This window comes from Jaculus jaculus, chromosome 3 (genome assembly GCF_020740685.1).
Source record: "Jaculus jaculus isolate mJacJac1 chromosome 3, mJacJac1.mat.Y.cur, whole genome shotgun sequence".
Taxonomy (NCBI): Eukaryota; Metazoa; Chordata; class Mammalia; order Rodentia; family Dipodidae; genus Jaculus; species Jaculus jaculus.
In genome coordinates, this window is record NC_059104.1 from 104,517,261 (window position 1) to 104,543,278 (window position 26,018).

Consider the following 26,018-nt stretch of genomic DNA (forward strand, 5'->3'; position numbering starts at 1 on the left):
TGGTGCATGTGTCTGGAGGTTGTTTGCAGTGGCTAGAGGTCCTGGCATCCTTATTCACCTCCCTATCTGCCTCATTCTCTATCTCTGTCAAATAAATAAATAATTAATTAAAATGTATTCATTAAAAAAAACTGTATACTGCATATCCTGTATCCTTATTTTCTTTTGTAGACACATTTATATAGTTTCACATATCAGTATTTTGTTTTGTGGCTGACTATATTTAACCATTGTGTTATTGGTAGATATTTGGTTCAGTGAACATTTTTGTACAGATATTTTGGTATACTTGTGAAAATTTATCCTGAGGTAAATTTGTAGAAAGAAAGTACTTTAAATTTTTCTTTCTTTTCTTTTTTTTTTTTTTAGTTTTTGGTTTTTAATTTTTTTTATTGACAGCTTCCATACTTACAGGCAGTAAGCCATGATAATTCCCTCCTCTCCTCCACTTTCCCTTTCACAAATCCACATTTCATCATATCCCCTCCCTCCATTAACCCCTCTTTTATTTTGATGTCATCATTTTTTCCTCCTGTTATAAGGGTCTTGTGAAGGCTCTGCACAATCAAGGGTATTGAGGCCAATTTCTGTCTGGACTATTGCATTGTAAGCAGTGTTACGCTTCCTTTGACTCTTACATTCTTTCCACCCCTTCTTTTGCAATAGGCCTTGAGCCTTGGAAGTTGTAATAGAGATGTTTCAGCACTGTGCTGAGCACTCTTCTGTCATTTCTTCTCAGCACTGTGGTACCTTTTGGGCCATCTCAGTGGTCACCACCATCTGAAAAGAGATGCTTCTCTAATCAAAAGTGAGAGTAGCATTAATATATGGGTATGACTGTTGACTAAAGTGCTTACAGGGCATTTTGGTGAGCATAATATATGCATTTAGCCAGACAAGAGCAGGTGTTACACTCCTAAGGCTCATGACCTTCCCCACCATAGGTTTTGATTAGGATTTCAGTATCAGGCATGTATTCCCTCCCACTGAGTGGGCTTCCAGCCCAATTAGAGAGCAGTTGGTTTCCTCCATAACAGACATGTCACTATTGCATGCATTTGGTCATTTGGCTTGGCTGGCCAAACTTGAGGATTGCATTGCCCGCTCTTGCCCCTGATTACTTCTGTCTCCCATAGGGCTACATGCTTTTTCCAGCTTTCTGTCTGCTAGTCTCCAGGAAGGAGGTTTTCAGCTCATCCCCAGCTTGATTTCTCAGTGACCTTATAGCCCAGGCATATGAAGTCTTTAGCAGTAGGGTCTTACTATCAATTTATGGTGGGAAACTGAGAGCCTTGGCAATAGCCAACAATGTTTTGGGGGCATTGGGGACCTCCCTGGCCAACAACTCACTGAAAGGTATTCCATCCCTGGCACTGAAATTTTTCTAGTAACAGACATGGCTTCTGGGTGTGCTATTATCCAAAAAAGTAGGGTTTTGTATGGCTTATTCACAATACCCTGAATTTTAATTAACCCTTCCCCCCACCCTTCTTTTACTCTATCTCTTTCCCTCACCTCATTTAGGCCTTTCTACCCACAGAAATCTGTCCATCTGTTTATATATACATAATACCATCTCCCTAAGTCCTCCCCTCTCCTTTCTCCCTTATAGCCATTTTCTAGCTTACTGGCCTCTGCTACTGATTTAGTTATTTATTTATTTTTTTGGTTTTTCAAGGTAGGATTTCACTCAAACTCACGGCAATCCTCCTACCTCTGCCTTCTGAGTGCTGGGATTAAAGGCATGTGCCACCACGCCTGGCTGAATTTTTTTTTTTTAAATTTCAGAGAGAGCAAGAGAGACAGAGAGGAGAGATAGAGAATTGGCACGCCAGGGCCTCAACCACTGCAATTAAATGCCATATGCTTGCACCACCTAGTGGTCATGGGCAGGATTCTCCTTGTTCCACCTCCCATTTTAGTAGGTATGTTGGGATCACAGATGCATGTGCCACTGTTACATGGGTACTCAAGAGGATCAAACTTGTATTGACAGGCTTTGCAAGCAAGTGTCTTTAACAGCTGAACTGTCTCCCCAGTCCCTGACTGTCTTTTAAATCTCTTTTTTTTTTCACCTATCTCTGCTCCTGGATTATGTCACCCTGTACATGATCTCTTCTTCTTCCTATCTGTTCTCCATACTGAAATTAGATTTATTTTCTTAAAATGCAACTATGGTCATATTTTTTTACTGCTTTAAGCTATGTAATATCTTTCCCATTTCTCTGTCAGAAGGGTTGGCAATCTCTGGTCAATGGGACAAATATAGTCGGCTTGTTTTTGTATAGCACTAGAACAAAGAAGTTTTACAAAGGGTTGTTGAAAAGCAACACACTTGTATAAAACATTTAACACAGAGTGGATGTGACCTACAGAGTCTCAAACAAATATTGACAAGCTCTTTAAATAAAAAAAAATGTTTGCTGGTGCAGGAGAGATGGCTTAGTGGTTAAGGGACTTGAGAGACTGAGGGAGGTGGATTGCTATAAGTTCAATGCTAGCCTGGTCTATATAGTTCCAAACAATGTGGTCTACTGAAGTAGACCCTATCTCAAAAAAAGTATAACTTATCAAAAGAGAAATATAGATGTTATGGAACTGAAATTAGTTGGGGAAACCAAAATTAAAATAAAAAGTAAATGCAAGGCTGTAGAGATTGCTTAGTGGTTAAGGCACTTGCCAGCAAAACCTATCGATGGGGGTTCAGTTTCCTAGTACCTGCGTAAAGTTAGATGCACAAAGTGATGCATGCATCTGGAGTTTGTTTATAGTTGGCTAGAGGCCCTGCTATGCCCATTCTCTCTCTCTGGCTCTCTCCTGTATATCTCTGTTCTCTCTGTGTATAAATAAATATTTTAAATAAGTTAATGCAAAATATACATGATAGAATGTGAAAGTTCATATCATAGAGAAAATGTCTTATAACAACACATGGCACTGCCAAATAAATGATAGAGATCACACTGTCATACAAATTCAGAGATGGGAGAAATTGATACTGCAGAGATTGTAATGAAAGTGGCAAGAATAGGGCCCTGAAATTGACATTTGGGTAGATTCTATGTAAATAAGTTGGTGTTGGGAGAGAATTTCTTGTGACTGGAGCATGGATGTAACTCTAAGTAGTAACCTGGGGTTTGGAAGTTGTAGACATGAAGGTGATGGTACATGAAGAATAGGAGCACTTGCTGAGGTGAGTCTATTGCTGTGGGGAAGGAATGATCACAGTGAAGGGTGAGGCAAAAACATAGAAGCAGTGTAAAGGACCACTGCAAAGGAGAGTAGAAAAGATTAGGAACCAAAGAACAAATGTTTTGTGTTCAGTGTAGCAGAAAGGCAAAGAAAAATGTGAAGAGATACTGGGTCACACTGAGCAGACCTTCTTGAGGATCTAATCAGTTTTGGTAGCTTATGCTGGTCTATGAGAAGTACTGAAGAGATGGGAGCAAATGTATGCCACTTCCTTGAAAAATGGAAGTAAGAGGTGTCAGCAAAGTCAGCTTATAACACTGCATTAATAAAATCCTAGTAAATCTCAGAAGGGGAAGATGAGCACTTATTTAGCAAGGTAGGTATAAGATAATACTATACATTTATTTATTATTAATATATTTTGGGGGCGGGAGAGATGGCTTAGTGGTTAAGGTGCTTGCCAGTGAAGCCTAAGGACCTAGGTTTGACTTCCCAGAACCCAGGTAAGCCAGACATATAAGGTGATGCATGTGTACAAGGTCACACATGTGCACAAGGTGACACAGGCATCTGGAGTTGAATTGCAGTGGCTAGAGGTCCTGGTGTGCCAATTCTCTCTCTCTCATTAAAAAAAAAATGTGTGTATTTATATGTAATTCATATATTTGAAATGTCAATTACATATAGGTAAATGTAAAATGGAGTTTGTTCCAGTAGCTCAGTATTTATATTTCTTGTGCATCTGTGGCATGTGTAGCTCTATGATGGTCTAGTGAAGAGATCAGCTTATTTTTAAATTTTTTTCTATTTTTATATTTATCAAAATATTTTCATTTATGAGAGAAAGAGAGAAAAAGAGAGAGGGGGAGGGAGGAAACAGGGGCCAACTTGCAACTGACTTAAATTTTTTTCTATTTTTCTATTTATTAAAAATATTTTCATTTGGGCTGGAGGGATGGCTTAGCAGTTGAGGCATTTGCTTGCAAAGCCAAAGGACCAGGTTTGATTCCCAAGGACCCACATTAGCCAGATGCACAAGGTGGCGCACATGTCTGAAGTTTGTTTGCAGTGGCTGGAGGCCCTGGCTGCCCATTCTCTCTCTCTTCCCCTCTTTCTCTGTCAAATAAACAGATAAGTTAAATTTTTCTTTTTAAATTTTCATTTACAAGACAGAGAGAATGGGGACACCAGGGCTTCTTGCCACTGCAATACACTTGTATTGCAGACACTTGTGCCACTTTGTGCATCTGGCTTTACCTGGGCACTGGAGAATTGAACCCTGGCCAGTGGGCTTTGCAAGCAGGTACCTTTAGCTGCTGATCTTCTCAGCTATAATCAGCTTATTTTTGAGAAATCTCATGTAGCTGCGTTCTTACCTCTGTAGCACTGGGAGAAACATTTTTTAGCTCAGCATGGATGTATGTTAATCTGACCTTTCTCCTAAGTATTTTCATTAACTCCTTGCTTTTTGTTTCTCTGTTAAATAGTTTACCCATTGCTTTTGATTTATTGGTTATGAAACACAGATGGAAGAGTTTCTTTCATTGGTCACTGGTGGCCCTAATTCTCTTTCTGGTGAGTTTTCTTTTTAATTCTTCTGTTCTTCTGCTATAATGATAACACCTCTGATATGAGAAAGGAAACATTAGGAGTACATTTTGTTTTTCATTTTCAAGTTTATCCATTAGCAGTTTGAAAATGTTTCTAGAGAAAAACTCTGCACTTGCTGTGTTTTCTGCTCTATTTTAGGTCCCTGTGGTGGTCATTGACAGCTACTACTATGGGAAGCTGGTGATTGCACCTCTCAATATTGTTTTGTATAATGTCTTCACTACTCATGGACCTGATCTTTATGGTAATTTTGGGAAAGTAGAAAATGGCCTGAGATTCAAAAATTTTATTTTAAAGTATTTATTTGTAAGGAGATGGTGGGGAGGGAGAGAGAATGGGCATGACAGGGCCTCTTGCCACTGTAAAAAAACTCCAGGTATATGTGCTACTTTGTGTATCTAGCTTTACTTGGATACTGGGACTTGGACCCAGGCCATTAGGCTTTGCAAGCAAGTGCCTTTAACCACTAAGCAATTTCTCCAGCCCCAAGCTTAAAAATTTTCATTCAGTTTTCTTACTCAGTCAAATATAGTCTGTCCTCCCTCTCTCCCTTTCTAGGTAGACTGGCTAACCAAGGATGCAATCTTACTGTCTCCACCTGCTCAGCACTTGGGTTGTAGGCTTCATAATCATGCCCAGCTTTTGGCATAATTGTTGGGAATTGAGTTTATGCCCTCTTGCTTGCATAAGTTCTTATCTACTTAGCCATCTCCTCAGCCTCTCTCTATATATTTTTTGAGACAGACATGGTGACACATGCCTATAATCCTTGAACTTGGAAGGTGGAGGCAGGAGAATCAGGTCAGAGCCAGCCTTAAGTACATAGTGAATTCAAGACCAGCCAGAGTTACCTGAGACTCTGACTCAAACAAACAAAAGTGGCTTTTTTCTGTTATTAAAAAAATCAATGTAGTAAAAATACAATTCCAGCATCTCCATGTAGCTATTTAAAACTTTTAGGAGTGTTCTCCTTCACATATTTTCTGTATATTTACATGCTTGATGTTACTTTTTCTTTTTTAAATTCACATTGTTTCATTTTCAGCTCTCAAGGAAAAAAGCTTGGAAAATTTATAGACAAAATGTAGCAAATGAGAACAAGAGTGTCAGTTTAAGAATAAGAGAAAAATAATTGGAATTTTTTAGTGTGGGATGCATTTGCTAGTGTACTCCTGTCATTTGTCTTACTTACCCTCCTTCCCTCTGCTAGTGGTTGAGCAAGTTTTATTTTTTTCCTTTGAGGGCAGTTAAGCTATTACAGTTATACAGGGATGAATTAGCGATCTTTCTGATTTGATTTGCCAAGTTAGTAAATATTTTATGAGATTTTTTTTCCACCTTAAAATTAGTGTAGTTGGGCAGTTGGGCTGGAGAGGCGGCTCAGCAATTAGAGGCACTTGCTTGTAAAGCCTGACTGCCTGGGTTTGACTCCCCAGAACCTATGTAAAGCCAGACACACAGTGACACATGTGTCTGGAGTTTATTTGTAGAAATTAAAAAAAAAATAGTGTAGTTTACTTAAAAAAAAAAAAAAAGAGCTGGAGAGATGGCTTAGTGGTTAAGGCATTTGCCTGTGAAGCCTAAGAGCTCATGTTTGAGTCTCTAGGTCCCACATAGCCAGATGCACAATGACACAAGTACACAATGCACCACAAGAGGGCGCACACATCTGGAGTTTGTTGGCAGTGAATGAAGGCCCTGGTGTGCCTTCTCTGTCTCTCTGTCTCTGCCTCTTTCTCTCTCAACAAACAAACAAACAAAAAACAGTTATTTGAGATTGATAGAGAGAAAGAGGCAGAGAGAGAATGGGCACGCCAGGGATTCTAGCCACTGCAACTGAACTCCAGATCCATGTGCCACATTGTGTACCCAGCTTACGTGGGTACTGGGAAATCAAGCCTGGGTCCTTAGGCTTGGTAAACAAGTACCTTAACTGTTAAGTCATTTCTCCAGCCCCCCCTTTTTTTAATAAAAAAAATTATTTATTTGAGATAGAAAGAGAATGGGCGTGTAGTTTCCTATGCTTTAATCTTCTGAGAATCTTCAAAGCATTTGTGTTTACACAAGTGCCCTGGCTCTGCTATGAAGCAGGTTGGTATTAACTCTTTCTGCCTTATAGCATTTTCTTGTTCCTAGCCATAGCTATTATTTACACGGGCCACGCTGCCATTGGAACTGATAGATTGCCTCATGAGCTTGAGCCTGTGAATATGAGTGAGATTTGTATACTTGAGCTTCCTGGGATTTTTGGAAGACTGTTAATTTAGATGGCAATTAATAGGTTAAAATAACCTTTGTCAGTCTGCATGGAACTTGTAAGAAATGGCCCCAGTTTTTAAAGTTTGCCTGTAGATGTCGCACTTCAGCCAGGGAAATTTTGCATGCTAAGCCATCTCTCCAGTCTGGGTTTGCCATGTTTATAAATAGGTTATTCTATATTAATATTCTGACTGCTTACTTGTGAAACTTTTGTGAGAATATATGCAAGTGATATAATTTTTAATAGCCCTATAGATTAAATACACTTAAAACTATAGAAACAATTAGGCAGGTATTGAAAGTAGGGAAGAAAGAATTTGTTTCTAGCTTATTTATTTTTATTTTTAAACTCTTATTTATTTATTTGCAAGCCAAGAGAGAGAATGAGAGAAAGTGGGCATACTAGGGCCACCTGCCACTGTAAACGAACTCTAGATGCATGTGCCACTTTGTGCATCTGGCTTTATGTGGGTACTGGGGATTTGAACCTGGGCTGCCAGGTTTTGCAAGCAAGTGCCTTTAACTGCTGAGCCATTACTCTAGCCCTGTTTCTAGTTTAAAGATGGTGGGTCAGTGACCCGGTGGTAAGTATTGGGACAGTAGAGTGCTGTCCAGTCTTTCCTTGGACATTGGTACCTGCTGTTCATTTCAGTCAGTATTTTCCTAGGCAAGAGCCCTTGGGCTTTTTTTCTGCCTACTTTGAGGAATCTGGGTTAGTTTCAGCTCAGATTTCACTGCTTTGCATGTACTGATCACTTTCTGGATGATGGAAAAGCTTTGGTGGGACAGTAGGAATGGTCACACTGGCCATGAACAGGATTGATGGCGGTTGTTGTAGGCAGCCAGACTTAAGGGACTTGTTCCTTGATAGGTGAATTTCCAATAGAGATTCTCATCTGATCAAAATTTGAACTTGACAAAATAATTTTTGATCTGTGTATTCTTTTAAAGAATGTTAACTCCTTTTTTTGCTTCAGTGTATCTGCAGAAAGAATGCTCCCATTTTCCTTGAACATTCTAGGTTTATAGTACCAAATGTTAAGAATAAAGTCTAGGGCTGGAGAGATGGCTTAGCATTTAAGGTATTTGCCTGTGAAGCCAACGGACCTAGGTTCAGTTCCCCAGGACACACATAAGCCAGATGGACAAGGTGGTACACACGTCTGGAGTTTGTTTACAGCAGCTAAAGACTCTCTTTCCCTCTCTATTTACCTCTCTGTCTCTCAAATAGATAATTTTTTTTAAAGTTAAATAAAGAATGAATTCTAAAGTAGCCATTAGGTTATTGTAGTGCCTTTATTACTACTGCATCTTGGTACTACTTTGGTTAGATCCTTTGTGGTGCTGGCTTGGGCTTTTCTTCATAGCAAATAAGAATAGATATAGCTGGGCATGGTGGCACACGCCTTTAATCCTAGCACTCAGGAGGCAGAGGTAGGAGGATCACCATGAGTTCGAGGCCACCCTGAGAATACAGAGTGAATTCCAGGTCATTCTGGAGTAGAATGAAACTCTGTCTCAAAAAAACAAAAGAAAAAAATAATAAATACAAGTTACTTTAAAATATTTGATGATTGTCTGTCTAGTAAGTGACTGTCAAGACAAGCTCCTAGACACTATGATGCTATGAAATGGTTAATAAGACAGCATGTCTTTCTGTCTTGCAAATTCCAGCTCTTTGATGTTGCATCTTTGGCACTGTTCACATATTTTAACTATTTTTCCAAGAGTTTACTGTTCCAACTATATCATTAACTATGATAGGTACTCAGTTTACCTGAAAATTAAGAGTGCATCACGCTGGTCATTTTTTCCCCATACATCTTTCAGTGTTGTTTCTCATATGTAATAACATAAGAAGTCTGAGTAAATTGCTTTTGAGCATTTTCTTTGTATCTTATAGAAGTTTTTTTTTTTTTTTTTTTTTTTTTTTTTTATAAAGCTGCAGGCAAGCAAATAAGAACAATGCATATGCTCCATTGGGGAGTCAGGCAGGGGTCACAGTCAGGAAAGATGTGATTCTTGAGCTAAGCCTAGGAGGGAGAGCAGTCATTTTGCTATGCAGGTGCTGGGGTGGGGAGCATTTCTGATACACAAAGTATAAAGCATAGGGACTGCTGTAGAAAAATAAGTATTAGGGTCCTAAGAACAATATTTTTATAGAAATGGCTGAATTTTATGTGTAAATTATTTCATAAGAAATGCAACTTTACTTATTTGACAGAGAGGATGGAAAAAAGAGAAGGGGTGGGGAGGAGAGAGAGAATGGGCATGCCAGGGCCTCTAGCCACTGCAAATGAACTCCAGACATATGTGCTGCCTGTGCATATGGCTTATGTGGGTCCTGGGGAATTGAACCTGGGTTATTTAGCTTTTCAGGCAAGTGCCTTAACCGCTAAGCCATCTCTCCAGCTCTATTTATTTATTTATTTTTGAGAGTGGGGCAGACAGAGAGAGAATGGGCATGTCAAGGCCTGTAGTCACTGCAAATGAACTCCAGACACTTGTGCCATTTTGTGTATCTGGCTTTATGTGGGTCCTGGGAATCAAATCTGGCTTTACAGGTAAGCACCTTAACCTCTGAGCCATCTCTGCACCCATTATGTGGAAACTATCCAGGCATTATTAGCAAGGTGTCTTTAGTCTCTCCATTACAATTATAATTCTATAAATATTTATACTTTTATTGCCCCTGCTTTTAAATTTTTTTTTTTTTTGGTGGGTTGGAGAGATGGCTTAGTGGTTAAGCACTTGCCTGTGAAGTCTAAGGACCCCAGTTCGAGGCTCAGTTCCCCAGGATCCACGTTAGCCAGATGCACAAGAGGGCACATGCGTCTGTAGTTCGTTTGCAGTGGCCAGAGGCCCTGGTGAACCCATTCTTTTTCTCTCTATCTGCCTCTTTTTCTCTGTCACTTTCAAATAAATAAATAAAAATAAATTTGTTTATTTATTTACTTGAGAGCAACAGACACAGAGAGAAAGAGGGAGATATGGAGAGTGAGAGAGAGAATGGGCATGCCAGGGCCTCTAGGCACTGCAAACGAACTCCAGATGCATGTGCCCCCTTGTACATCTGGCTAATGTGGGTCCTAGGGAATCGAGCCTCGAACTGGGGTCCTTAGGCTTCACAGGCAAGCGTTTAACCGCTAAGCCATCTTTCCAGCCCTGTCCCTGCTTTTTTAAAAGACATTTTATTAACATCTTTCATATATATAGACAATATATCATGACCATAGTCCCTTCCCCAAACCCTTGCTTTTATCCCCTCCCAAATCTCCCCCTCCACTGAAACCCCTTTTTCCAACAAGTGTCTCTTCTATTTTGATATCATAATTTTTTTCCTCCTATTATGCAGGTCTTGTGTAGATATATTGTCAGCCAGTGTGGGGCCATGAATACCATGGTCACTTTGTATTTGGAAGACAATATTGTAAGCATTCCTCCCCTTGCTTTGGCTCTTACATTCTTTTCACTACCTCTTTTCCATTGATTTTTGAGACTTGGAGGGTATGATGGAGATGTCTCATTTAGTGCTGGACACTCCACTGTCACTTACCAGCACTTTGGTGAGTTTTGGGTCATCCTGTAGTCACCACCATCTGAAAAGAGAAACTTTTTTAACTAAAAATGAGAGGAGCTTTAATATATGGGCATAAACATATGTATGTAGAGGATGCCCCTTGTTTTTAAAGGTACCTTTCTTCATTTTCTTGGCTAAATAGGATATATTAATGACATATTCTAGACATGTGCTCACTCTTCTTTTGAAGCCAGGAGAAATAAAAGGAATAATACCAATACAATACCTTGTTTATTGAATGAATATTACTGTACAGAAAATTATACTATCTTCTTCCCATCATAAAACGCTTTCTACCTGATTAAGAAAGTGATACAGGGGCTACAGAGATGGCTTAGCAGTTAAGGCACTTGCCTACCAAGCCTAAGTACCCAGGTTTGATTCCCTAGTACCCACGTAAGCCAAATACACAAGATGGTGCATGTCTCTGGAGTTCGTTTGCAGTGGCTACAGTCCCTGGTATGCCCATTCTCTTGCTATCCAAGTAAAATATTTTAAAAATATTTAAAGCAAATTTTAAATATTTAAATTAAATTTAAAATATTTTAATTTTTTTTTAAGCTGACAGAAATGGGATGAAAGCCTAGGTTTGTCTGACTCCCAAGATTGTGTGTGTGTTTTTCCTAAAAGCACCCTTAGTAAAATCTTGGAATTTGGTCATTGAGACTACAGAATAAGCTGCAAAAACAGGGAGCAGCATGAATTATGGTTCAATGTAATATCCAATCCAAGGAATAGGTTCAGAAGTAATGGCTTTTGAAGGTAGGTCTGTGCATTTTGGCTAGAAGGTAATCAAGAGCCCCTTGGCTGGCTTGAATAGCAGAGTGACATGCATACAGCAAGTTGCTTCACATGGGAGAATCATGCCAAACCCTTGTTGAGAAAGGAAGCCTTTGGATCCAGTAAAAGTAAAAAAATAAAAAAAAATTGGCACTTCGGACAAGTAGACTAGTATAGACTAAAATTGCAAAGTCATAGGCAAAACATTTCTATGGGGTCAAAGATCAGGTACAATATAATATTGCAGCACAAAAGCATTTGATCTTGGTGTTGATTTCTGCCTCTGGTAACATTTCAAGTTCTCAGATGTTGATGAATGTGTGTGGTAAGTGAACAGTGGTGCTTTCTCATGGGGAGCACATGGGCCAGGCAAGACATTAGAGGGCACTCAAACATTTCCCTCAAAAAGAAAAAAGAATGGTGAGTCCACTTAAGGACACCACTGTGCAACTTGGGGCAGGATCCCATAGCCTGTTTATGTTTCATTAGCATCTTTCCAATTGCTGGACAGGAAGTTTCAGAATGTGAAGGTTAAGCCCTTTTCTTAGTTGGTCCACCATTTTTACTCTCACAGTGGTGGAGAGTGAAGCCTCAGAGAGTTCTGATGGTCTCCTTCAAGTTTACTGCCAGGTAGAAAATTTATTTATTTGAGTGAGAGAGTTAATATGGGCATACCAGGACCTCTTACTGCTACAAATGAACTTCAGACGCATGTGCCACTTTGTGTGTCTGGCTCTATGTAGGTAATGAGGAATCTAACCCTGACAGTAGGCTTTGCAAGCAAGTGCCTTTAACTGCTAAGCCCTCGTCCCTGTCCCCGCCTTTGCAGTTTTGTCATTTTTGTGGAACCTTATTGCTTTTTGCTTTTGATGGTTTCTCATTTGAACAGGCTATAACTTATATCCTGCAATTCTATAAAGTAATAGGCCTGTAAAAAGATCCACTTTCATTCAATCTTTGGATCAATAAATGTAGTTCCTTCTTCTTTTAGACTCTTTGAACACTCTCCTTAGCTCACTTGAATGAAAGGAATTTAGGCATTCTACAAAGAGGGATACTGCTGAGTCATTCCCTGAAAAGACTCAACTTGTTTCTACCTTATGTCTTGTACCAGCTTAATGTTCTGCTTGTCATCCTGAAGTGTGTTTTTTTGCATTGTTCAGCTGCGAGCTCAGCCTTCTGAGCATCAGCATGAGCAGTGCCTTACAAGAGAGAAACATTTATACTCTGCTAAGACAGGTGTCTTGTCAAGCAGGGGAGGACATGAGCTAACAGAATTTATTCTTTTTTTTTTTTGCCTGCTCTGCTCTGCCTTTTTTTTTTTTTTTTCCTTCCTTTTTCAAGGTAGGGTCTTGCTCTAGCCCAGGCTGACCTGAAATTCACTATGTAGTCTCAGGGTGGCCTCGAACTCATGTTGATCCTCCCACCCCTTCCTCCCAAGTGCTGGGATTAAGGGTGTGCACCACCACGCCTGGCTTGTCCTTGTTTTTTTTAATTTAATTTTTTTTCTTTATTTATTTGAGAGTGACAGACAGACAGAGAAAGAGGCAGAGGGAGAGAGAGAGAGAGTGGGCGCGCCAGGGCTTCCAGCCACTGCAAACGAACTCCAGACGCGTGCGCCCCCTTGTGCATCTGGCTAACGTGGGTCCTGGGGAATCGTGCCTTGAACCGGGGTCCTTAGTCTTCATAGGCAAGCGCTTAACCGCTAAGCCATCTCCCCAGCCCTGTCCTTGTTTTTAAAAAGACTTTTGTCCCCTGAACTTTCTTCTGTCTTGGCTTAACCCCCAGTGTTTGCTCTATCCTTCAGGGAAATTCCAGTCTATTATGAAATGTTCACAGACTAGCTGAGAACTTGATTGATGAGCTCTAAAAATAAAAATATCAGTGGAGTTCAGCAACTCCAACTTAGGTTCTTTATCTCATATAGCATTCCTAAGTCAAAAGACAGACCAAACAGGAGGGCATGGAAGTTGTGGTAGATATAGATGTTTGCTAGAATGTAAGGAGCTTCCCTGAGAACAGTCTATATTTGAAAATGTCAGCAACAACAGGCTTTCTTCTGGTAATACTTAGCATCTGTAATGTGTGAGATGAATGAAGAGCCCCTCTCCTGGTCACTCCATGTTTCTTCACAGGCTCTGATTTCCAGAATTTTGTTAAGGGAAATAGCAGGTCCAAAGTGGATAGCACTCTCTACACACTGCTGGCTGGGAGAAGGTTGTGACAAAGTTTATGTCTTGGGAAACTAGATTCTAAAGGATTCCATTTAGGACATGTGTTAAATATTAATTAAAATCCATGGAGGATATGTAATTCTGTCTTGAAGATAAAACTATCCATTTGTTTTATATACTTCAAAGATTATATGGAAAGAATACAAGACTTAACATGTCCTTAATGAACTTGACCTGCAACAGGACCTCTCTCTGTTCCTTAACAATCTCTATCATTGAATTTAAAATGAACTTTCTCCAAAGGTGGCACACAATTGAACTTGATCCCTTTTTTAGTGAACCCCTTTCCCTTTCACTCATCCTCTTAATGTTTCTAACTTTATGCATTTAGTTTCTAATCTCATTTTGCTGTGCAAGCTGCAAAAATGTCAGGTTTTTCTGACTGTTCCTCTGCCTCCTGATTACCCTTTTAGGCAATGCTGATTGCAGGAAATTGCTGTGGTGCAAGGCGGGTGTCACAACACGCACTGATTAAAACCCGCATGTGTCATTCACTGACTGATTGAAGTAATCAGAGGGAAAAGCAGATGAAAAACTAGCTAAATGTGCAGTGGGGGACGCTTTCTCATCATTCAAATTTAAGGATTTCGCATTAAGGAATAAAAACTAGTGTGAGCGAGGCTCGTGTTTCCAGTCATTTTGCATTCATTCTTGAGTCTTCAAAACTTCTGAGTGGGCCCTGGCCTATTAACATTATCCAAATAACCAAGTTGTTGCTATTTATTAATTTTCTTGGAGCTGCTGGAGTTTCTTTTTTTAAATTTTTTTATTAATTAGTTTTGCATTCAGCAAATACAGTCAGTTTGGTACCATTATTAGGCTCATCCGTGACCTGCCCCCTCCCCTTGGCCCCTCCTTGTTGAGGTATATGGGTCATGCATTGTGGAGTTAGCTCACAGTTATGGGTAAGATAAATGTCTCTGCATATCATCACCCAACATGTGGCTCTGACATTCTTTCCTCCCCCTCTTCTGCAAAATTTCCCTGAGCCATGTTGGGTTCATTTTTGGTCTGCTTCAGTGATGAGGTGTTGGGGGCCTCTGGTTCTCTGGCTCTCTGATTTGGTAGGAGTTGATTTTTCTCTGTGTTGATCTCCTTTCCCCTTGTGCTGGTATCTGGCTCACCAGGAAAACAGCACCCTTGCTTGTTTCGACAATTTTTCTTAGTTTCAGCTAGGGCCCTTTTGAGGTATGATGGGGTGGCTCTCTCCTTAGGGTTGTTGCATGATCATGGGTAGGAGGTTACTTACTGTGGAATGGGCAAAATTCCAGTATGTACACCACTGATGAACTTCCTATGAATGTGAAATAAAGATTTAAAACATGATTTCCATCCAAAGGATTTGTGTGTGTGTGTGTGTGTGTGTGTGTGATGTATGCATGTGGAAGTGAAGATGCCTGCCTTCCATACACATAAGTGTTGAGGCCAGAGGACGGCATAAGGTATCCTTTATTGCTTTTCTGTTTTATTTCTTTGTGAAATGGTCTCTCACTGAACCTGAAGCTCATGCCATTTTTCAGTTCTACTGGCTGGCCCCATGTGAACTTCAGTAATCTTACTGCTTCTGCCCACCTCAGTGCTGGGGTTACAGGCATGTATGCCATATCCAACTTTGTGCTTGGGTACTAAGGATCAAATTCAGGACCTCATGTTTGTACAGCCGGCACTGTTACCCACTGAGTCATCTCTTAGCGTCCTACCCAAAGCACCTTAATCGATCTGTTTATTGTTCCATCTTTTCCCTTCCTGTGTATGGTGGAGCATTGAACTGTCAGTATTAGTTGATCAAAGAAGATAAGAATCAAATATTGCCTTTGGTGTTGAAGGCATCCACTAATGGATTTTACTTGTCTCCATCAGGAACGGAACCTTGGTATTTCTATTTTGTTAATGGATTTCTGAATTTCAATGTGGTCTTTGCTTTGGCTCTTCTTGTCTTGCCACTGACTTCTCTTATGGAGTACCTGCTGAAGAGATTTCATGGTAAGTAGCATAAGAGATGATGGCATTTGGGGGAGGAGAAAGCAGATAATAAGGTATAGCAATAACAAAATTCTGCTTTTGTGGCTAGTGCTGGGATTATAGAAGCAAGCCACTGTGTCTAGTGTTCGGATTAGGGAAGTGAGCACTGTGTTTAACTTCCCTTGGATTTCTTAAGTATCAATTTTTATTTTTTTGAAAAATAGCTTTCTTTCTGACTGTAAGATAATCAACACTTGTGGAAATTTTGTAAATGCTACGATATAAATTAAAAACTCTGGATATTAAACTGTTCTCTATAGCATGAATCTAATTTTGATTTAAAATATATACAAGGTACATACATATTCACTTAGAAAGGAAATGAGTGCCTTATAAATTTATAGTATCATAGAAATAGAAATAATAACTCTTTTTGGTTTTTATTTTTTGCTTTTTCGAGGTAGGGTCTCACTCTAGTCCAGGCTGACCTGGAATTCACTGTGTCATCTCAGGCTGGCCTCTAACTCACAGCAATTCTCCTACGTCTGCCTCCTGAATGCTGGTATTAAAGGTGTGCGCCACCATGCTTGGCTCTAGAAACAATACTTTTTTTAAAAGGGGGGAAATGGGTTGGGTAGAGCGGGTAAGAGTGCTTACTGCTTAAGCACAGGGTCTGGGAGGCACCGAGACCCCCCAAACCTTTATAAAAATCTGGGTATGGTCATACATCCCAGAATTGCTGGGTCTTGCTAATGGAAAATGGCAGCTTCGCTTGGGTTAAGGGAGAGATTCCTGTCTCAAAGAAGTGTGCAGTTGAGGGATAGAGAAGGGCACCAACAGTTTTGCTATGGCCAAGACAGAAATGAATGCACATGGCATATGCATCTGCGGGCAAATACATGCACATGCCACACACATACACATACAGAAAAACCTAAGGAACAACTATGGTCAGTGGTTTTGTTTGCTCTTTGTAGGATATTTCAAAAAAATTGATTAAAATTGTTATATTCTAATATACATAAGATGAAAAGATTGTTTATAGAAAAATGTATTTTCCTACAGATAAAAAAGAATCCCAATTGAAAATATACAAGTTTCCTTTTGGAGTGTTACTTAGAAATGTCTTGGTATTAAAAAAAAAAAAAAACCACCCTCTTGACAAAATTTTGGAATTCAAGGGTTATAAAATCAACTTGTTAGTAAATCAAACATTTTTACCCTTAAAGAATTCTGTAGAGATGTAGATAAACTGGCTAGTTAAATTCTGGTATATAATATAAATTCGCTGTAGGCATAGTGAATACCAGGGGGTGCTGTATGTCCACTCTTTGTCAGCATTTCTGTAAGCAGTGTCATTAACACAAATTCTGGAGGAGATGCCTTCACTATGGGTTGTAACTTTATCATTTTATGCTGTTGTACTTATCCACAGCAACTCTCCAGCAGGTGCTTGGATCTAAGTGTTCATTATATTCTTTCACATGCTTTAAGTACATTTTGCATTTCAAATGGATGAACGTTAAAGGCAAGAAAACTTAATCAATAACGTTTCTTTAAGAGTATTTCTGGTTGCCTTGAAACAAATTGTCACTGGGCATGGTAGTGCATCAGTAACCCCAGAATTTAGGAAACAGAGGCAGGAAGATTGTGAGTTCAAAACCAGGCTGGGCTGCAAAGGTAGACTGTCTCAAAAACAAAACAAAACACCAAAATGATTTATAGCTTGATGAAGGAGAGTTTTCAAATCCGGCTGTTTTTCTTTCTTAGAATCTTGTCTATTTGAAGAACCCGCTGATGTTGATAAGAGGGTTCATGTGTTAAACAAAACATAGGAAGTAAAGCCCAAGAAATGTATCTGTACCACACTTGTGCTTATGTCAGGAATCCTTAGTTTTAGTGTAGGACCCTCTATAGAAAAATGACTTACTTTCCTTCATGCAATGCAGAACTTATTAAATTCCAACTTTTTCTGGTCTTCAGTGGTGGGGATTGAACCCAGGCCCTCATGCATGCTAGGTAGCTGCTCTACCACTGAGCTACATAATAAGTTCTATTACCCACTGACCTTTCATTTGTATCCTAGACCAATATAGTATTGTATCTCTTTTTAAGTCTTGGATCTATTAGAAGAAATAAGAACTATATTCCTTTTTCTATTTGATGTCTATTACATTAGAAAAAGTGTGAATACATGTGTTGAAACATTTTGTGGGGTGTCCTGGGGCAGACTTCCAAATTTAAAATCAAAAGAACATTGAAACTAAACATGTTATGTTTTAATATGATAAAAGTTGGATACTTTTCTGTGTCTTGCAGTTCAGAATTTAGGCCATCCATATTGGCTTACTTTGGCTCCAACGTATATTTGGTTCATAATTTTCTTCATCCAGCCCCACAAAGAGGAGAGATTTCTTTTCCCTGTCTATCCACTTATATGTCTGTGTGGCGCTGTTGCTCTTTCTGCACTACAGGTAAGTTTCTGTCCCATTTTGTTTCACTTACTGAACAACTGCTCAAAAAACCTAAAAGCATTTTAGAGTTCATCTACATAAGATATTTTGTCCATGGACTGGAGAGATGGCGCAACAGTTAAAGGTGCTTATTTACAAAGCCTAACAACCTGGGTCCCATTCCTGAGTACCCATGTAAAGCCAGGTGCACAAAGTGGCACATGCATCTGAAATTCATTCACTGTGGCAGAAACCCCTGGTGTCCTCGTACTTTCTGTCTGCCTCTGTCTCTTGCTTTCTCTAAATAAATAAAGAAGTAACAATATTAAAATGTTATTTTATCCATAACATAAAACCTGATACAGATCGTATTATTAAAGCTTTGTGTACTTATAAGGATATTGATTGTATTTTATTTGCTGATTGCATGTTTGTCATATTAATTTGTGGTGATTTGTATTGTAAACAGGAATTCAACTACTAGTAAAGATGTATTTTTTTTGAATACTTTTATTTTAAACAGGGAGAGGGAGAAAGAGAATGGGCACACCAGGGCCTCAAGCCACTGCAAAGAATTCCAGACACATATGCGCCCTTGTGCATCTGGCTAGTATGGGTCCTTTAACTTTCCAGGCAAATGCCTTAACCGCTAAGCCATCCTTCTAAGCCCAGAGGTTGTATTTTGAAATATTGCTATGAAATGAGATTCTCCCCTCATAAAGATGTATTTTTATTTGTTTGTTTTTCAAGGTAGGGTCTCGATCTAGTCCAGGTTGACTTGGAATTCACTATGTAGTGTCAGGATGGCGTCAAACTCACTGTGATCCTCCTACCTCTACCTCCCAAGTGCTGGAATTAAAGGCATGTGCCACTATGCCTGGCAAGATGAATTTTTAATATTTTATTTATTTACTTATTTATTTATTTGAGAGAGAGAATTTGAGAATGAGAATGGGTGTGCCAGGGCCTCTAGCTACTGCAAACCAATTCCAGATGCATGCACTACCTAGTGCATCTGGCTTTAAATGGGTCCTGTGGAATCGAACCTGAGTACTTTGGCTTTGCAGGCAAGCACCTTAATGTCTAAGCCATCTTTCCAGCACAAAGTTGTTTGTTTGTTTTTGTTTTTGTTTTTCAAAGTAAGGTTCTACTCTAGTCCAGGCTGACCTGGAATTTACCATATAGTCTCAGGGTGGCTTCAAACTCATGGTAATCCTCTACCTCCACCTCCCAAGTGCTAGGAATAAAGGCATGTACCACCATGCCTGGCCCAAATATTGTATTTTTATTTTAGTTTATTAATATTTTTCCCTTATAGAGAGACATAGAGGGAAAACAGAGAGAGACAAGAGAGAATGAGTGCAGCAGAGCCTCCATCTGCTGTAAGCAAACTGCAAATGTATGCCCTACTTTGTGCATCCAGCTTTATGTGGGTACTAGGGAATCAAACCCAGGTTTTCAGGCTTTGCAGGGAAGTGCTTTAACCACTGAGCCATTTCTCCAGCCCTAAAGATATCTTTTTTTAAATCAATTAATTAATTAATTTTATTTTTTATAATTAACAACTTCCATGATTGTAAACAATATCCCCTGGTAATTCCCTCCCTCTTCCCACTTTTCTCTTTGAAACTCCACTCTCCATCATATCCCCTTCCCCTCTGAGTCTCTTTTATTTTGATGTCATCATCTTTTCCTCCTGTTATGATGGTCTTGTGTAGGTAGTGTCAGACACTGTGAGGTCATGGATATCCAGGCCATTTTGTGTCTGGAGAAGCACATTGTAAGCAGTCCTCCCCTTCCTTTGGCTCTTATATTCTTCCTCCACCTCTTCTGCAATGGACCCTGAGCCTTGGCAGGTGTGATAGAGATATTGCAGTGCTGAGCACTCCTGTCACTTCTTCCCAGCACCACGATGCCTTCTGAGTCATCCCAAGGTCACTGCTATTTGAAAATAGAAAATTCTCTAACAAAAAAGTGAGAGTAGCCTTAATATATGGGTATGAATACTAAGAGAAGTGCCTACTGGGCAGTTTGATGAGCATAGTTTATACATTTAGTCAGACAGCAACAGATGTTACACCCCTAGGGCTCATGACTACCCCTGTTTTAGGTTTTCAGTACCAAGGATGTATTCCCTCCCATGGAATGGGCCTCCAGTCAAATTAGAGGGTGTTTGGTTTCCCCCAAATAGACATGCCACTATTGTACCCTTTGGCTCATTTGGCCTGTTTGGCCAAATGTAAGGCTTGAAGTGTCCTCTGTGGAGTATCTTCACTGTTGATTTCTCTCTCTCCCATTGAGCTGCATGCAGTGTGCCATTTTCCAGCTTTCTGCCAGCTGGTCTATATGGAGGAGGTTTTCAGCTCAGTTCCAGCAGGATTTCTCAGTGGCCTTGTAGCCCAAGTATGTGCAGTCTTTAGCAAAAGGGTCTTACTACCTATTCCTGGTGGGAAACCAAGGGCCCTGGCAATGGCTTGTAATGTTTTGGGGGCATTAGGGACCTCCCTGGCCAACAATTCACTGGAAGTTATCCTATCCCTGGCATTGAAAATTTTCTATTAATAATAGATGGTTCCTGTGTCTTCCATTGTCCAAAAAGTAGGTTTCCATATGATTTATATATATCCTCTTAGGTTTTGATTAGCCCTCCCTCCATCTTTCCTTTACTCAGTCTCTTCCACTGACCTCACTTAGGCCTTTTCACCCCGATTAATCTATTCTTCTACTTACATATACACAATACCATACCATTAAGTCCTCCTCTCCCTTTCTATTTCCTTTATATCTCTTTTCTAGCTTACTAGTCTATGCTACTGAGTTTTCTTCCTACTCACACAGAACTCCAATCATCTATAGCTAGGATCCACATATGAGAGAGAACGTGTGATGCTTGGCTTTTTGGGCCTGGGTTACCTAACTTAGTATATTCCTTTCTAGATCCATCCATTTTCTTGCAAATTTCATAAATTCATTTTTCTTTACCACTGTGTAGAACTCCATTGTATAAATGTGCCACATCTTCATTATCCACTCATCAGTTGAGGGACATCTAGGCTGGTTCCATTTCCCAGCTATTATAAATTGAGCAGCAATAAACATGGTAGAGCACGTACTTCTAAGGAAATGAGATGAGGACTTTGGATATATGCCTAGGAGTGCTATAGCTGGGTCATATGGAAGATCAATCTTTAGCTGTTTTAGGAACCTCCACACTGTTTTCCACAATGGCTGGACCAGATTGCATTCCCACAAGCAGTGTAGAAGGGTTCCTTTTTTTCCACATCCCTGCCAACATTTATAATCATTTGTTTTCATGATGGTGGCCAATCTGACAAGAGTGAGATGGAATCTCAATGTAGTTTTAATCTGCATTTCCCTGATGTCTAGTGACGTAGAACATTTTTTTAGATGCTTATATGCCATTCGTATTTCTTCCTTTGAGAATGCTCTATTTAGCTCCATAGCCCTTTTTTTTTTTATTAACATTTTCCATGATTATAAAATATATCCCATGGTAATTCCCTCCCTCCCCACCCCCACACTTTCCCATTTGAAATTCCATTCTCCCATCATATTACCTCCCCATTACAATCATTGTAATTACATATATACAATATCAACCTATTAAGTATCCTCCTCCCTTCCTTTCTCCACCTTTTATGTCTCCTTTTCAACTTACTGGCCTCTGCTACTAAGTATTTTCATTCTCACGCAGAAGCCCAGTCATCTGTAGCTAGGATCCACATATGAGGGAGAACATGTGGCGCTTGGCTTTCTGGGCCTGGGTTACCTGACTTAGTATAATACTTTCCAGGTCCATCCATTTTTCTGCAAATTTCATAACTTCATTTTTCTTTACCGCTGAGTAGAACTCCATTGTATAAATGTACCACATCTTCATTATCCACTCATCTGTTGAGGGACATCTAGGCTGGTTCCATTTCCCAGCTATTATAAATTGAGCAGCAATAAACATGGCTGAGCATGTACTTCTAAGGAAATGAGATGAGTCCTTTGGATATATGCCTAGGAGTGCTATAGCTGGGTCATATGGTAGATCAATCTCTAGCTGTTTTAGGAACCTCCACACTGTTTTCCACAATGGCTGGACCAGATTGCATTCCCACCAGCAGTGCAGAAGGGCTCCTTTTTTTCCATTTCCCCGCCAACATTTATGATCATTTGTTTTCATGATGGTGGCCATTCTGACAGGAGTGAGATGGAATCTCAGCGTAGTTTTAATCTGCATTTCCCTGATGACTAGTGACGTAGAACATTTTTTTAGATGCTTATATGCCGTTCGTATTTCTTCCTTTGAGAACTCTCTATTTAGCTCCAGAGCCCATTTTTTGATTGGCTTGTTTGATTCCTTATTATTTAACTTTTTGAGTTCTTTGTATAACCTAGATATTAATCCTCTATCAGATATATAGCTGGCGAAGATTTTTTCCCATTCTGTAGGTTGCCTCTTTGCTTTTCTCACTGTGTCCTTTGCAGTGCAAAATCTTTGTAATTTCATGAGGTCCCAGTGGTTCATCTGTAGTTTTATTGCCTGAACAATTGGGGTTGTGTTCAGAAAGTCTTTGCCAAGACCAATATGTTGATGGGTTTCCCCTACTTTTTCCTCTAGCAGTTTCAGAGTTTCAGGTCTGATGTTAAGGTCTTTAATCCATTTGGACTTAATTCTTGTGCATGGCGAAAGAGAAGGGTCTATTTTCATCCTTCTGCAGATATATATCCAGTTTTCCCAACACCATTTGCTGAAGAGGCTGTCTTTTCTCCAATGAGTATTTTTGGCATTTTTATCAAATATCAGGTGGCTATAGCTACTTGGGCTTACATCTGGGTCCCCTATTCTGTTCCACTGATCTACATGTCTGTTTTTGTGCCAGTACCATGCTGTTTTTGTTACTATGGCTCTGTAGTATAGGTTAAAATCAGGTATGGTGATACCACCAGACTTATTTTTGTTGCTCAGTATTATTTTAGATATTCGAGGTTTTTTGTGATTCCAAATGAGTTTTTTGATTGTTTTTTCTATTTCCATGAAGAATGCCTTTGGAATTTTGATAGGGATTGCATTAAATGTGTATATTGCTTTAGGTAAGATTGCCATTTTCACAATATTGATTCTTCCAATCCAGGAACAAGGGATGTTTCTCCACTTTCTAGTGTCTTCTGCAATTTCTCGCATGAGTGTTTTAAAGTTCTCATTGTAGAGATTCTTTACTTCCTTGGTTAGGTTTATTCCAAGGTACTTTATTATTTTTTTTTTTGATGCAATTGTGAATGGGAGTGATTCTCTGATTTCATCCTCTGTGTGTTTGTTGTTAGCATATATGAAGGCTACTGACTTCTGTGTATTTATTTGTATCCTGCTACATGGCTGTAGGTTTTGATCAGCTCTAACAGTTTGCTAGTAGAGTCTTTAGGGTCCTTTATGTATAGAATCATGTCATCTGCAAATAATGATAACTTGATCTCTTCCTTTCCAATTTGTATCCCTTTTATGTGTGTCTCTTGCCTTATTGCTATGGCTCGGACTTCCAAAACTATATTAAATAAAAGTGGGGACAGTGGACACCCTTGTCTTGTTCCTGATTTTAGTGGGAAAGCTTCCAGTTTTTCCCCATTTAGTAATATGTTGGCTGTAGGCTTGTCATAAATAGCTTTTATTATATTGAGATATGTTCCTTCTATTCCCAGTCTCTGTAGGACTTTTATCATGAAGGGATGTTGGATTTTGTCAAATGCTTTCTCTGCGTCTAATGAGATGATCATGGGATTTTTGTCCTTCAACCCGTTTATATAATGTATTAAATTTATAGATTTGTATATGTTGAACCATCCCTGCATCTCTGGGATAAAGCCTACTTGGTCAGGGTGAATGATCTTTTTGATATACTCTTGTATTCTGTTTGCCAGTATTTTGTTGAGAATTTTTGCATCTATGTTCATGAGGGAGATTGGTCTGTACTTTTCTTTTTTTGTTCTATCTTTGCCTGGTTTTGGTATCAGGGTGATGCTGGTCTCATAGAAGGAGTTTGGTAGAATTCCTTCTTTTTCTATTTCCTGGAAAAGCTTACGAAGCAATGGTGTTAGCTCTTCCTTAAAGGTCTGGTAAAATTCAGCAGTGAATCCTTCTGGGCCTAGGCTTTGTTTAGTTGGGAGATTATTGATAACTGTTCGGATCTCCATATTTGTTATAGGTCTATTTAAGTGATTAATCTCATTTTGATTTAATTTAGGTAGGTCATATAAATCAAGGAAATCATCCATTTCTTTCAGATTTTCATACTTTGTGGAGCATATGCTTTTATAGTATGTCCCTATGATTTTTTGAATTTCTCTGGAATCTGTTGTGATGTTACCTTGTTCATCTCTGATTTTATTAATTTGTGTGTCTTCTCTCTTTCTTTTGGTCAGATTTGCTAAGGGTTTATCAATCTTGTTTATCCTTTCAAAGAACCAACTCTTTGTTTCATTAATTCTTTGGATTGTTTTTTTTGTTTCTATTTCATTAATTTCTGCTCTAATCTCTATTATTTCTTCCTGTCTACTGATTTTTGGTTTGCCTTGTTCTTCTTTTTCCAAGGCTTTAAGGTGAAGCATTAGATCGTTTACTTGCGATCTTTCTAATTTCTTAATATAGGCACTTAAGGGTATAAATTTACCTCTTAGTACTGCCTTCATTGTGTCCCAGAGATTTTGATATGTTGTGTTCTCATTATCATTTGACTCTATAAATTTTTTGATTTCCTTCTTATTTCTTCATTGACCCATCCATCATTTAGTAGCGTATTGTTTAGTTTCCATGATTTTGTGTATGCTCTATAGCCTGTCTTGCTACTGATTTGTAGTTTAATTCCATTGTGGTCAGATAAAATGCAAGGAATTATTTCGATTTTCCTGAATTTGTTAAGATTTGCTTTGTGTCCTAATATATGGTCTATTTTAGAGAATGTTCCATGTGCTGCTGAAAAGAATGTATATTCTGCAGCCTTTGGATGAAATGTCCTGTATATATCTGTTAGGCCCATTCCTTCTATGCCCTCATTTAGTCCAGATGCCTCTCTGTTTATTTTTTCCCGGGATGACCTGTCATTTGATGAGAGTGGGGTGTTAAAGTCACCCACCACCATTGTGTTTGGTGTTATATGTGACCTTAGTTCTTATAGTGTTTGTTTGACGAATTTGGGAGCCCCCATGTTAGGTGCATTTATGTTTAGGATTGTAATGTCCTCCTGTTGGAGTATGCCCTTAATCAATATAATGTGACCTTCCTTATCTTTCTTGACTAACGTTGGACTAAAGTCTACCTTGTCTGATATTAGGATAGCAACCCCTGCCTGTTTTCTAGGCCCATTTGCTTGAAACACCGTCTTCCAACCTTTCACCCTAAGGTAATGTCTATCATTTGTAGAAAGGTGAGTTTCTTGGAGACAACAAAGTGTAGGATCCTGCTTTTTTTTTTTTTTAATTTTTGGTTTATATTTATTTATTTATTTGAGAGTGACAGAGAACGAGGCAGAGAGAGAGAATGGGCATGCCAGGGCTTCCAGCCACTGCAGACAAATTCCAGATGCGTGCGCCCTCTTGTGCACCTGGCTCACGTGGGTCCTGGGGAATCGAGCCTCGAACCGGGGTCCTTAGGCTTCACAGGCAAGTGCTTAACCGCTAAGCCATCTCTCCAGCCCCCAGGACCCTGGTTTTTAACACAGTCTGCAAACCTATGTCTTTTTGTTGGGGTATTGAGGTCGTTGATATTAAGAGATATTATTGAAAGGTGTGGATTTATATTTGCCCTTTTTTTTTGTGGTTCCGGTTCTACCTGTGCTCTCTTGTGTTAACTGTTATTTGAGTATTGCTTGTTTTTTCTAGGTTCCTTATATGTGTGCTTTTTCTTTTCTTCAGCATGGAGGATTCTATCAAATATTTTCTGTAGAG

At 39.3% G+C, this 26,018-nt stretch overlaps 1 protein-coding gene across 2 annotated transcripts in view; it reads left to right on the forward strand.

The window, feature by feature from the left end:
- Alg9 (ALG9 alpha-1,2-mannosyltransferase) overlaps nt 1–26,018 on the forward strand; it is a 158,859-nt gene that overhangs the window by 27,528 nt on the left and 105,313 nt on the right. For both annotated transcript variants that reach the window (XM_045146564.1, XM_045146565.1), the window contains exons 7-10: nt 4,680–4,767; nt 4,942–5,047; nt 15,517–15,639; nt 17,938–18,092. In XM_045146564.1, coding sequence (XP_045002499.1) covers nt 4,680–4,767; nt 4,942–5,047; nt 15,517–15,639; nt 17,938–18,092 — 472 coding nt within the window. The remainder of the gene's footprint in view (nt 1–4,679; nt 4,768–4,941; nt 5,048–15,516; nt 15,640–17,937; nt 18,093–26,018) is intronic.